General features: G+C 36.8%; 1 protein-coding gene across 1 annotated transcript; it reads right to left on the reverse strand.

Moving 5' to 3' along the window:
- Window positions 1-1,593: 1,593 nt before the first annotated feature.
- LOC122033304 (protein HEAT INTOLERANT 4-like) lies at window positions 1,594-7,983 on the reverse strand. The gene is made up of 14 exons (XM_042592319.1): window positions 7,650-7,983; window positions 7,408-7,446; window positions 7,244-7,297; window positions 7,107-7,170; window positions 6,736-6,794; window positions 6,155-6,279; window positions 6,000-6,059; window positions 5,198-5,256; window positions 3,840-3,913; window positions 3,114-3,152; window positions 2,724-2,786; window positions 2,397-2,444; window positions 2,187-2,315; window positions 1,594-2,016 (listed from the first exon to the last, which is right to left on the reverse strand). Exons 1-14 carry the CDS (start codon window positions 7,839-7,841, stop codon window positions 1,969-1,971), a joined length of 1,053 nt encoding a protein of 350 aa, XP_042448253.1. The 5' UTR covers window positions 7,842-7,983; the 3' UTR covers window positions 1,594-1,968.
- Between the last annotated feature and the right edge of the window lie 6,236 nt (window positions 7,984-14,219).

Raw genomic sequence — 14,219 nt, forward strand, 5'->3', positions numbered from 1 at the left:
GGACGAGTTTTGTGGAGATGCTGGAGGTGAGCAAATCATCTTTTACCACATATATTGATGTTTGAGAGTATGAATATAATCAAAAGAACTATAAGAATACATAAGATTTGATTTTATATCATTCTGAAGTTTATAGATTCATCAATCAATTTTGATCGATTATGGATCTAGAAAATTTGGAATAACATAAAACCAGATTATATGTATTCATCTAATAGCAATAATTTTTGTGATATGAATAAGTCTTTTGAAAAAAAATCTATCCATTTAAAATAATTTCCTAATCGATTGCTTAGGAAAAATGAGGAGGGGTAAATTGGATATAGGGTATGTAATTTAGTCATTTTAAAAATTAGGTATATGATTTGTGTAATTCATAAAGTTACCTATGTTACGTATGTGGTTCGGTATAAAAACTCCTTTAGAAAACAGGAGTTTCAAATTTTACAAAATAAAAAACCATCTTTAGTTGGCCAAGGCTATGAACCCAAACTACACCTGAACGTGCCGGAGTAACAAGCATTTGGGCTGAATAGTTTGAGATGGGCCGACACAGGTGGCATAAGACAATTGATGGACTGCCTAATTTAAATAATAAGTGAATCGAAAGGACCATAAGGCCTATAATTAATGGTGCTTACATAGATGTTAACTTCAATAGGCGTTGAAATTAATTTTTAATAGGCTATAATCTCCTTCATGCAACGAACTGTGGATAAAATATTTCTCATAATTTATCTAAATATATCTCATGAGGATAAATAATATCACATTTTGCTCTGCTCTATTAAGTTAAGTCAAAATGCTACTTCACAGACGGCCCATTAACGCCCATGAAATAGGACACTGCAATTTAATGGGCTAGGTAGGGCCCATAATAAGCTATACGGGCAAATTAGTGGGCATTAAAACGCCAATAAAATTATACGCTGTCAATATATCGACGGGCCGGACCAAGCCCACCATAAGCTATATGGGCCGAAACAATGTCCGTAGGAAAGCATTTGATGAGGCGGACGTATCCGAGTACTAATTAATAGGCTAGCTAAAGAATACAGCAGGTTGTGGCCCATGAATCATATGGAATTATGGATCGAGGTTTGGACAGCCAATCAGCCAGCTATCGCTTTATAGGCCGCCACAGCAGCCTGTTGCCGATATGAAAATATCCAGGTCAAAACATAGTTAAACTAACAGCTAAATAAACTAAGAACTTTAGAATCTCATCACATTAGCTTTGAACTAAATTTTATATCCTAATATTACAAATTCTAGTGTTATTTTATCTTGATAAATTTTCATTGTTTGTAGGCTTGGTGTAAATTAGTGTTCACATTAACTTTACCGGAAAAATATGAAGCCTGGGTCCAAAACCTTTAGAAAAAAGTGAAACAACATGGCTAAAAAGGACAGATGCCAGATTTAAAACCAAAGTTACCATAAAGTGCCTTTCCATCACTTCAAAGTTGCATCTTTTACTTACCCTTCTCTTCTTCGCCTCATCATGCACTTGTGCTCATGAGTTCCCTTTCAACCTTCTTCCACAGAGACGCTAAACTACATCAGCCACATGTTAACCAAAAAACAAACACAAATATAAAGATTTCTCAGTTCATTACGGAATGAGAAATAGCACCTACCGCTTTAGAAATCAAATAATGATACAATTACCTTTGTGAAACAATCCATCGGGACTCAAAATATAACAGAACAGAACTTCCACTAAGATCCTAAGCTTACAACACATCATCACTCTGGAGGGCTGTAGAACTAGAAGTTCAGGACTGAATGAATCATAATTTGGCTAGGCGTCAGGGCCGCAAAAATAATCTTTGCCTCAACTGTACAGCCACTGATGAGTGAGATGAAAAATTCAAAAGAACAAGTCTTAGATTGACATTGTTTTCCCCTCTGGGGCTTCATGAGATCTGAAATTTGAGTTTATTGTTTCCCGTGACTGAAGAATGGCTACCTCAAGAAATGAGCTTTACCATAGTACCTATTTATGTATGGTACCTGCATATCAATGGGGTGCTAATTAGTTATCAATGACAAATAAGTTAAATCTACTAAACTCTGACCTGAAACCCAAATCTTTTCAGATATATATAGGTAATGAAGTAACATCAAATAAACATTGCAATTCACAAGAGAAATGAAAGTCAATTATACAAATAGGTGAGTACCTTTACACGGCTGATGTCAGGTGCATCCGACGTCTGAACAGGATAAAATTTGTAAAATTTCATGTTTTCCATGGCTTCCCTTGTCTTTGGGTCCATGTCTTCTATCACCTTTTTTCTAGCTTCCTTTGCCTGCAGGCACACAGATATCAAGATATAAAAATACAAGACGGCTATTTATCAAAAAACTAGTAAACAATGTTTTTTTAATACCTGCCGCTGTTCTTTTCTTCTTTCTCTGACCTGTTCCTTCACATATTCCTTGCAATATTAAGAGTACAATTTTAGTCGGTGACTAAGATCTAGCAAACTAATCTAATGATGTGTTGGGTTAGTAGGCGTCTCGGGTGTAAAGGACACCTAGGAAGGGCAAATCAAGTAAATCAGACGGGTCTAACAAATAAAATTGATCCCATGAACCATATAGATTTTTTATACTGTCAATTCAATTCACTAGAAATAGCTATTCCATTCCACGAAGAATACCGGTTGCTTTCTTCAAAGTCATAACAAAGAAATGCTAATTATTTCCTAAATTACCTTAAACTCATCTTTCTTGTCCTCTGGTAGGGTCTCCTCCTCAATAAGATTGTCAGTGAACTCCTTGAAAATTTGATTGCCCAAGTGGAGAAAAAGATAGTCAGAAACAGTTACATATATATTTAGAGAGAGAGAGAGAGAGAGAGAGAGAGAGAATCTGAAAAGTTATTTGTTTGGTTTGTGTAAATTCTCTTTTTTATCTCAAAAAACAAAATTAAAAGGAAAAAACTATTTTTACTGTTTGCCTGCATTAAATTAAAGGATGTTAAAAATATAAATGCTCAATTTTCAAATCGTATTTTTAAAAAATTTAAATTTTCACTAACCAAACTGAAATTTTCAAAATATCCAGTCAAAACAACGTAGAGAATACAAGACCAGAATCAGTACCTCAATTTCATCCATTTCCCAATCATAATCACAGACAATCTGAAAAATAGAAATTATCCATCATCACCAACAAATTGGAACAAAGATATAATGAAAAAACAAATAACATGGTAATTGATCAAATAAATAGAGAATTTCTTTTAGGCATTTTATTAAGTGTGTGTGTTAGCAAAAAAAGGATTTCATGTTTTGAAAATGAAAGAATATTGTGTTTACAAGACCCTTGCCGTTGCATCTCGAACTGACCATCCCAACTAAATCTAAAAATTATATAAGCAAAACTTTTTTGTTTTGCAATTCCAAAATCTTGTTTGTGCTTTTTTATCCTCTTGGCACTGCATCTCGAACCTATCATCCCAACTAAATTCTCACTCATTCGGCTTAAGTGCGACAGCTGCAGTATATTGTTAGAAAATGACAAAGGATTCCAGGAAGTAATATAAACATGGGGGAAAAAGTCTATTGCAAGTCAATGAGGGGATTGGGCCATGTTTCAAAAAAATGTCCAGACTGGTCTGAGTGATTCACCACTCACCAGGTTAACCTGTGGGCTGGAAACCAAACTGGTATAGTTGGATTAATAGAGAATTGGATTGCAGCCCAGTTCAACAAGAAAAATCAGGAATTAGCAGGGCTGGCAGCTGCCCTGCCAGTCCAGTTTCAGAAAGATGAAGTTGTTTTAATAGATAATTCATGAGCAAGAAGTCATTGAGAAGATTTGCATACCGGAGGTTCTAAAGGAAACATTATATTAACAACTGTATCATCCTCATCTTCATCAGCTTTCAATGGTTGAAGATCTGAATAAAAAATGAAAAAAATTTACTTGTTGGGAAGAATTTAGATATATGCTTTTCATGTTCTTCAGCTAACCAACACAAGGAATGCAAAGAAATATGTCAAGGGCCAAAGGTGGTCCAGGTCAACAATATATGAGAACCCATGGATTAAAAATGGTACACTAATCAAAGAGATCAATTTGTATGCTGTAACATTTCATTATGTCACTGACAAGCAAAATCACCTAATGAATGACTCAAGATCTGAATAAAAAATGTAAACTATTACTTTTGGGGAAGAATTAAGAGATGTTTATGTCAAACATTTTGTCTTTCAGCTTATCAACAAGGAATACAAAGAAATAATGTCAAGGGGTCAAGTGTTTGTCCATCTCTATTACATATCAAAACACTGATAATAAAAGTAGCAAGCTAATCAAAGATGTTAAATATGAAAGCATGTAATTAACAAAGGGGTCAAATAGCGAATGTGTTACTAGACGAACAAGACAAAATTAATTGCAAACTGTTGATGAACATCTTATTAGTTTAAATCAAATTCATCAGATCTGCATGTCAAGCCACTCACAGTTCGATGTATGTAAGCACATTCGAGCCTATTTCTCACTAAGCAGTAGCATATTTCAATCTTGTGGTGCAATTCACTGATTCAATGTCTTAGATTCCCTAGTTAATAGAACTTGTTGTCCTATGTACAGAACTGAATTTGTCAATGAAACAAATAATCAACGGGTTTTGTATGTCTTACTGCCCATTGTAAATCCATAAACATATTTATCTGGAAGATAAATCGACAGTCCAAAATCTAATGTGACAAAACTTGAGTTCAAAGAAGCAAGGATGTGATACTTGCCATTTGTAACAAGCATTTTCTTCCTATTCTCCACCAAAATGAGGATCGAAAAAGGATGGTCCTAAGCAGGAAACTTACAAGTAGGACATTATGCACATGCAAGATCATAGAGAAATCAAATTTTTAGTTTATTCTATATCATATTGTTGCTAAAGAATTTCTAAAGTCATCAAGCTCTCTGATGGAGTTATCCACAAAAACACTGAATGCTGTCACTAATGTAACAGACAATACATCTTCTGGGCCATGACAAGGAGGATGTCAAAAGTAACATCGGTACAGAAGCAAGGCTTCCAGCAGTAAGCAGGGGTATTTAATTGAATAGAAAAGGATCCCAATAGTATGGAGATATTTAATTGAATAGAAGCAAACAAGTTTCAAGACAATACAAACCAAGGATCAAGGACTGAAAAAAGGCATATAAGACTTACAAGGAAGGCAATAGTCATATTGCTTGACACGTTCAATCCTTAGATGTTTTAATGCAGATCTGCAGAAAATATTGAGAGGGAAAAAAAGGGTAAATGGACTCCTAGATATGAAGGCATGAAAAGAATGACAGAAAGAATGCATTCCATTTTGGCAAAGGCACTATTCAATTTGCTTGCATTGCATGTGAAGAAGTAATAAAAAAGTAAAATAACTCAAGTCTAATGTTTGTACAGTGTGACAGAGTTCTACTCATATTCACCACCTATAGAAAAGAAAAGTATAGGTGATAAAATACTAAAAAAAATGTGCTCGAGGAGGAAAATTCATGAAAAATAGACACCAGCTAATGATCAAATGTTCACAACCAAAATAATCCTGGTGTACCAGTATAATTAGAAAATACATGCAACATAAAATGAGGAACAATTCACTGATATGATTTGATTAAACAAATCATTTTTCTATAACTGTAAGTTGATCTACTTAAAAACCTAGGTTTACATACAGTTGTGACAAGTCCAACATTTGGTTAGGATACAGGCACACCAAAAAATGAAAGAAAGAAGGAGAAAATTGGAAATGGTTCCTAGAATATATGGTCTAATTGCTGTAGAAGACACACATAAAGCTAGAGGTTTGAAAAAGACAAAACCAAAACAACTGAACAATCAAAACAATACATTCCTAGATATCAGAATACAAAATGAATGACAATCATGGCGCAAAAATTCAAAGTAGCTCAGCTAGATAAATACCATAGTTAACAAAAAAAAATGCAAGAAAGCAAAATCATTGAAGTACCTTCTTTGAGTGCAAGCCATAGTAAATATTTGAGACTTCAATCTATCAACTTGACTTAGACTGGAAAAAAAAATCTCAAATATTTGACTTCAAATGGTAAGCAAGATCAGCTTGGAAATTAACAATGTATCAAATAGAGTAAAAATAGCACATACCGATCGTCGAGTGGAATGTATGGAACCCACGCCATTTTCATTGTCTTCATGGGTATTACTTCCTCTTTCTCCCTTTGAACAGATTTTACACCAATCTTATCAGATGGTGGAATTGGAGAATCCACCTAGAGGACATATGATATAGAAGATAAACAAACAATTTTCCAAAAAAAAAACAAATTCTCCTTATTATGAAACCACACAAAGCTCTTCCACTCTGTGCATCATTAAGAGTTAAATGCCATCTCTTTCCCATTAGTGGTTGGGAAACAGTAGCGAATAACTATAGACATGGTATGTTGTTAGCTACCATACTTGTGATAGGCAATTCAAAGGGAATAGCTAATAATTGATTTTGATTAATGATAACATTAGACATGCTAATTTAATAAAAAAAAAAAAAAAGAAGGATTGTGATAACTCAATAAACAATGAAATATGCTGAAGTAAGTCTATGTGTAAGGATTTCAAATATAATGAAGTAAATAAATTTCACTGCCCATGTGTACAGAATATTCTAAGTACTTGCTCTCTATCAAAATATCAAGGGTGATTAAAAATTGTTATCTGAAGCAACTTACAGCCACCACAATGGGAACAAGCACAACTTTCTCTTGACCATTCACATTTAACATTTGAGCTGCAGAAGGAAAGAAAACAGAAGCATATCAATCAAATAGACAAGGCCAGAGCCCCCAAATATTTTTAAGTGCGTGATTGTATGCAAACAAATAACAGGAAAAAAAAAAGAAACTTAAAGATGAACAAGAAATTATGTAATGGTGTATACCAAGTGAAAGATTGATGGTGGGAGTGTTAAGGTGAATTTAAATCATCAACTAACTACTAACTGACAGAATCTAAAATGGTATCTAAATCGTCAACTAACTAGCCGCTAAAATACTTTGAATAGATGAGCCGAGCAGAAAAAATATATATCCAAGTCATTTACCCTCTGTGCTGCCGAAGATGTAGACCGTCTTCCCATGAAGCTCCCCACCCTCCTCAAAGGCACTCTATGCACCAAAATCAACAAAGATAAGTATCATCCATACACTTTATTCATTCAGGAATTGAGAAAAGATTCACCTCTAAATTTGAAAAACACCAATTAATCTCACGAAGTTTATCCATGTTGTCCCACTGTCAAAATCAAATGCAACAACTTTTAAAAACTCTCATAAAGAAGTGATGAATCACATGCCTTTTTACATATTAAAGAATAAGTCAATAGAGAAAACAAAGATGAAAACCTCAGTTCCAACTGGAAAAGCTGCTTGCCAAAGATCTTCCTGCAAGTAGATACATTATTAAGGACGAGTAAGTATTAGTAGTCGATTAATAAGCTGATGGAAGAAGAAATGCAGGCACTGCTTAACATTCAGTACATCTACGAATTGATGGAACCATCAATTTGCCACAATCTAACACAAAAAGCGAAATAGTTTTTTCTTTTCTTTTACTAGAATAAAACAAAAACAACAGCGAGCCGTACCAAGTTCCTCTTCTCGGCGAAGTACTCGGTTTCAGTCTCCGGCACCTTTACCCGTCTCTTCTTCGGCTCCTTCTGGGGATCCTCCTCCTGAGATTTGCTCGTGGTGGCCTCCTCTCCCTCCCGCTTTGCTGCATCAGAAGCAGCTTTCTTCCTCTTTCTTGACGCTGCCGCCGCCGCCTTGCGCTTCCCCATACGCGACGTCGAGGGTGTTGAGAGATCGGGGAACTGTGTCGCTTTGGGCTTGAGGGCAGATCCGAAGTTGAGAAGAAGAGAGATCTGAGAGCGTGGAGCGAACGCGGTCTCAATCCCAAATTTGAAGGCGAAACGATAAAATTGAAGGAACTAGAGAGAGTGCGTCCGAAATATTTATAGCGTAGGGTACAAAGGGGAGCGGGGGAGGAGATGGAATGACAGCCGTTAGATCGGCATCTCCAATTAGAACTGTCAGACAGCGGGGCGAACCGGCACATAAAGGGCCACCCATTTAGTGAGATGGAGCGGGTCGACCGTCAAAAATTCCAATCCTATATTGCGGGCCGGAGTAGATGAGCCCATTAATTTTTTTTTAAAAAAAAAATATTTAGATAAGATAAAACATTTTAAATTTGAATTACGAATTAGATACGGTCAAATTCATAAGTCTAAAATTTTCACTTTAATTTAAAATTTTAAAGATTTTTTTTCTCAATCCAGCTAATCCATCCAAGCCCACCGTAAGCCTAGGTGGGTTTAAGTGAATAGATAAAATTTTAATCTAATATATTTAAATTATTTGTTAGATCGGCCTCATGGCTCCAACTTAAATTAAATTATTGACTCTATTCCTGATTTAGATTTGAAACGTTGTGAATACAAATTTGGAAGGGACAACAAAAATATCTAAAATTTAATTATATTTAGTTAATAACATAACCAAACAAATCAATATTAATGGTATTTCAAAAAAAATTAATACAATATAATACTGATATGGTAATAAAGGGGACCCACTAAGTATGGGTCAAAGTAGGATGTAGAGGCCAAAGTCAAGAAAGTCAATATCATAGGGACAACAGGCCTATCAAAGGGTATACGAGCAGAACTCTACACCATGGGGCGATCGGGCATGTTTTGCCTGACCAGCAAAGGGATGGGCCAAGCGAAAGTCTAGAGAAATGGAAATATTTGCCAAGCGTTGGCGATAACCATCCCAATCAGCACAAATATTCGACTATGGTACAAGTGAGTGGTCGACCCAACACCAAGCTTATTAGGTATGATTCGAGTGGTAGCTACATGCCTAGGCCAACATATGAAGCAGTGCGGCAAAGTAATGTGATCCGATCAGAAATTCAAGACAAAAAAGGAATGGTGATTGGTAGATATCAGTCGACCAACATCTAGAGCACAGAGAGTGTTCGATCGACGGAGGTTACCCAAAGGCACTACTTGTCCAGTTAGTCAGATTTGCAACCTCCTTCGACTAGATTTGAGGGGAAGATTTGTGATGCGGTGATAAAGGGGGCCCACTAAGTATGGTCAAAGGAGGACGTAGAGGTCAAAGTCAATGAGGTCAATGCCATAGAGCTAATGGGCCTATCAAAGGGTATCTGAGCGGAGCTCTACATCATGGGTCGATCGGGCATGTTTTGCCTAACCAGCAAAGGGATGGGCCAAATGAAGCACAAGTGTAGCCAAGATCATTAGAAGTTCATCACGGAGCAGAGGAGCGTTGAGATGATCGTAGTGTTATTCCGGTCGGGTGATAACATACTATCGAGACTTGTTGTCGCATGGAAGAGTAGCCAAGTCCGGCCGAGCAGAGAAGTACTTGACCAAGCGGAGGGGTACTAGACCGAGTGACTATCTCGCTCGGCCGATCAGCGAGATCACTGACCTATCTCAGGATATCTTTTTGGGAGATAGTTTCGCTGACATGGGGTATGGTCAACAGGCGGATCATACGATGACAAATCGGAGGATGTGCCCACGACCAATTGGATAATGTGTCTATTACCACGTGTCCAGGATCAATTGGAGAACGTGCCTGCGACTAATGGGAGAATGTGTCTATGCCTCGAAAAGTGTGCACGTCGCCCACCAAGGCATTATATAAAGGGGGTTTGTACACTGGCAAAAGTACGTGTTATTCATGATTCACGCCTGTATCTACTATTGCTCCACCTTTTTCCTTTTTCCAGTGACTGACTTGAGCGTCGGAGGGCCAATGCCAGGGACCCCTTCCCTGGCTTGGCAATGACATTTCTTGTGCTTGCAGATTGGGGTGTGGTCTACCTCCAATCAACACAGCAACCATATCCCCATCTTTCCGTCTCCACGATTTTCGGATAGGATCATATTAATGTCGTTTGTGGGAAGATAACCTGAATTCGAAACGCGAAGATGGAGGGCGCTGGACGACTCGCCATAGTTCCTTTAACAAAGAAGGAGCTGGATATGCTGATACAAGCCCGAGCGACAAAAGTAGTGGAGCAACAATAGCAACAGACGCTGGCCGATCGCCATGTACAGGAGCCTGCGACCTCAGCAGTGGGTCATCCAACTAGATATGGAGACCGAGAGGATCATATATCCATTGGGGGACAGAGTAAGAATCCAACCGGCACATACGGAGACTCGCCCCACGCATAGATCCCCTTCCATCGAGCACTGTTCCATACTCCAGCAAAGGAGCTAGGCCAAGCGGATAAGGAACAAGGATCCTCCTTGGACGACGCACCCATTCGGGATGCACGTAAAGGGAAAGCACCAAGGAATGATGATTCACCCAAGCGGATCAATTAATAGTTTTCTCAAGGAATCTTGGACGACCCTTTGCCAAAGCACTACACCCCATTGACGATTGATGAGTATAACGAAATGATCGATTCGGACGACCACCTGGCCTAGTTTGATAAAGTAACCACACTTCATCAGTACACTGACGGGATGAAGTATCAGGCCTTGCTTACAACACTTTCCAGATCAGCGCAGCGCTGGTTCAGACGAATTTTGATCGGCTCGATTTATAGCTTCAAAGACTTCCTAGCGACATTCTTACACCACTTTACCAACAACCACCGCTATCAGAAGACGAGCATTATGTTAGAGTGTATACTGAAAGTCTAAGCTTTTGTAAACATTTATTTTGAATTAAGAATCACATTTGGTCAAATTGTCTACATTTAGTTATAGTTGTTCAATTAATTTATATTGTAGATAACATAGTATGTGGTGCCACATACAGAAGATGATGTTATCAGTACCTTATAAATTATAAATAGTAGCTCACGACCAAAATGGACAGGAACAAACCATTGGAAGGTCGTAGTGTAATTAGGAATTAGTTTATCTTGACTATATAATTACACTAGTACACTTAGAGTGTATTGAGTAGGATCATTTGAGGTTGTTTCTTTTATACTGAATTTATAAAGGAACAAATACCTCAGTTATTATGGAAGTGTGTGCTCTTAATCCTAATATAATAACAAGCACATATATTTGATATCTATTTCTTTAATTTATCAATGGGTGAAATTTAATTTGATGAATCAATAAGCCCGATAAGTTGAGAAATGATATCACTTATAGTGTGTGTTGTTGATTATAGAAGGAAACTGTGTCCTAGTAATCTAGGTTGATAATGTCCCCAAGATGAGCTCATAAAGATTGTCATGTTAAACCCCGCAGGTGGACTTAGTCCGACATGATGATAAGGTTGAGTGGTACTATTCTTGGATGAAGATATTAATTAAATGAGTTGTCAGTAACTCACTTAATTAGTGGGCATTTGACATCTTAAACACAGGGAGACTAACACATTCATAATAAGAAGAAGCCCAAAAATGTAATTTGAGATTGGTGCGGTAGTTCAATAATAGTTCTCTAGTGGAATGAATTATTATTGATAAAATCAAGTTGCGTGTTCGGGGCGAACACGGGATGCTTAATTTTATCGGGAGACCAAAACCAATTCCTCCTCTCGGTCCCTATCGTAGCCTCTTATTTATAGAGTACTATACTCACCTATACCTACCTTCGTACCCATGATATAGGGGCTGGCCAAGCTAGCTTGTGGTTCAAGCTAGGGTCGGCCAAGCCTTGATTCATGGGTGGCCGGCCCTAGCTTGAACGCAAGCTTAGGTGGTCGGCCCCCATTAAATTAAAAAGAATTTTAATTTTAATTTTTTCTTATGTGAAAGATATAATTTATTGGAGAGATTAAAAATTAAAATATCTCTTTTAAAAGGATCTATAAAAGATTAAAGAAAGAGATTAGATCTCTTTCCTTATTTGTAGATAGAAAATATATTTTATTTTTTTTCTCTTTGTAAATTATTCACATGTTGAAAAATTAAAATTATAGAAAAAAATTTTTATCAACCATGAAGGGATTTTAAAGGGAAATTTTATTTTTTTTTTAATTTCCGAAGACAAATAAGGAATTTTTAATTGTTGATTGAAAATTGTCTTGTTTGATCTCCATGAAGTGGTCGGCCATTACAAGGTTAATTGGGAAATTTTATTTTATTTTTCTCAATTAATTCATATCAAGGAAAGTTAAGGAAATTTTATTATAATTAAATTTCCTTATTTGCCAAAGCCAAGGAATATAAAAGAGGGGGTTAGGGTGCCTTCATGACACACAACTTTTATTATTCTTCTCCCTCTCTTCTTCCTTGGTGTGGCCGGCCCCTTCAAGTTCTCTCTTCCCCTTGTTGTGGCCAAACCTTCTCTTCCTCTAGGAGATTAAGTGGTGGCCGGATTCAAGCTTGGAGAAGAAGGAGAGAAAGCTTTATCCCTTGGAGCATTGGTGGTGTTTTCTCTTCATCCTTGGAGGAGCTATTGACTTGGCCGAACCTTGCAAGGAGGAGAAGAAGGTGCATTGGTGGTTTCTCATCTCGGAAGATCGTTGCCCACACAACGTCCGAGGTTAGAAGAGGAATACAGTAGAAGATCAAGAGGTCTTTCTAAAAGGTATAACTAGTATTTTTCCTTTCTGCATCATACTAGTTATTTTTGGAAATAATACCAAATACAAGAGGCTTATGATTCTAGTATTTCGAATTTATTTTCGATGTTGTGTTCTTTTGGTTTTTTCTTTTCCTTGTGATTTGATTGTTCCTTTCGGTTAACCTAAAGTTATTTTAGGAAATTAAATATTAGCTTTCCTTAAAAGGTTTTGTCTAGTCGGTGGTGGTTGCTCCCATATCCAAGAAGGTCATGTCCCTCGCCACGTCGGTACTGGAAACCAATTTTGGAAATTAATATTTAATGGAATTAATAACCTAGGTGATTTAGATTGAACGTGTTAAGTTCCGCAGGAGATCCAAGTCAAAACCTAAAAGAACAAATAGATTAAATTTGGATCAAACGTGTTAAGTTCCGTAGGCGATCCAAGTTTAATTTAAAAGAACACATGGTAGCTAGGAAAAGGTTCAGATCTTTGTACAAAATTTTTGTACAGTGGAACCATTAGGTTTTCCGAGTAGCATCCAATAACTGGTATCAGAGCTAGGATTTTGCCTCTGTATATTTGGTATTAGTTTAATTATGCACATGACATACATAATTTAGGCAGGTTAATAGTAGAATGTGCTAACTTTGTGGATGCAGGATCCAACTATTATGGCTTATAGTTTTTTATGTGTGTGATTGGACCCTTGGACATGTCAAGGGCATTTATATGTGTGTGCATGATCGTATTATAAAATACAGCAGGAGCTGTATTTAGTTTTATTAGGATTTTATTTTTGATCTACTTATATGTACATTCCTTTTATGAAATATAGGATCGATGGATGTAAATTTTATTTTATGTTCGATCTAGTTTACATGTACATTCCTTCGAGGAATATAGGATCGGAAAAATGTAAAATTCTATTTATGTCGCGGATCGAATCTTGTAAGGCGTGGAACCTTTTGAGGACCAGAGGCGCAGCGGAACAAGGAGCAAGATGGATGCGACAATTAGACCCGGTAACGGTGGCCAAATATGGCAACAGCTTGGGATGACAACACACGGAGGACAACCATAGATAAAAGCCATAATAGTTGAAAATTAGATTTTCTATTTATTGCTTTTATATTGTGTTGTGTGTGTATGTTAGTATACATGTTTAGTAGGCTAGCATAGTTAAAATTCCTCATTTATAAATAACTAAGTGGGAGAGGGATTTTAAATAAATTCCACGGTCTCCATTACTGGTTTGTAAGTGATGCAAACAAGTTTGCGCGTTGGCTCTGAGTGTCTTCCTCCATATCGGATGAGCTTGTTTGTGGATCACAAGAACAAACTTCCATTTTGGATGACTATAGGAAGTTAATTAAGAGCGTGTGATCTTCCCCATCGGAAGGGACACAATCTTATTAATGGACTTAGTGTCAAGTAGTGGTATACACTTAGGCACGTCTAATAGTATCCTTCCCATCGGAGTCACTGCTATTATTCGTGTGACCAAAGGACACCAACTATTAATTTTATTTGTCAAAAAGTTAGGTTGACAAGATAATAAAATTAATGGGTTAAAACCCTCCTTTTACAAATGCTGAATTTGTATACGTCTAGACTATCGTGGCATACAATAT

Source organism: Zingiber officinale, chromosome 1A, assembly GCF_018446385.1.
Source record: "Zingiber officinale cultivar Zhangliang chromosome 1A, Zo_v1.1, whole genome shotgun sequence".
Lineage (NCBI taxonomy): Eukaryota > Viridiplantae > Streptophyta > Magnoliopsida > Zingiberales > Zingiberaceae > Zingiber > Zingiber officinale.

Bases quoted from the DNA above. Each gene is read 5' to 3' on its own strand.
- LOC122033304 (XM_042592319.1), bottom strand. From the start codon at position 7,841: ATGGGGAAGCGCAAGGCGGCGGCGGCAGCGTCAAGAAAGAGGAAGAAA. The intron at 7,171-7,243 runs GTGAATCTTTTC...TTTGGTGCATAG, and splicing joins GGTGTTTTTCAAATTTAGAG to AGTGCCTTTGAGGAGGGTGG. The intron at 2,316-2,396 runs GTATTAAAAAAA...GTGTGCCTGCAG, and splicing joins GAAGAAAAGAACAGCGGCAG to GCAAAGGAAGCTAGAAAAAA.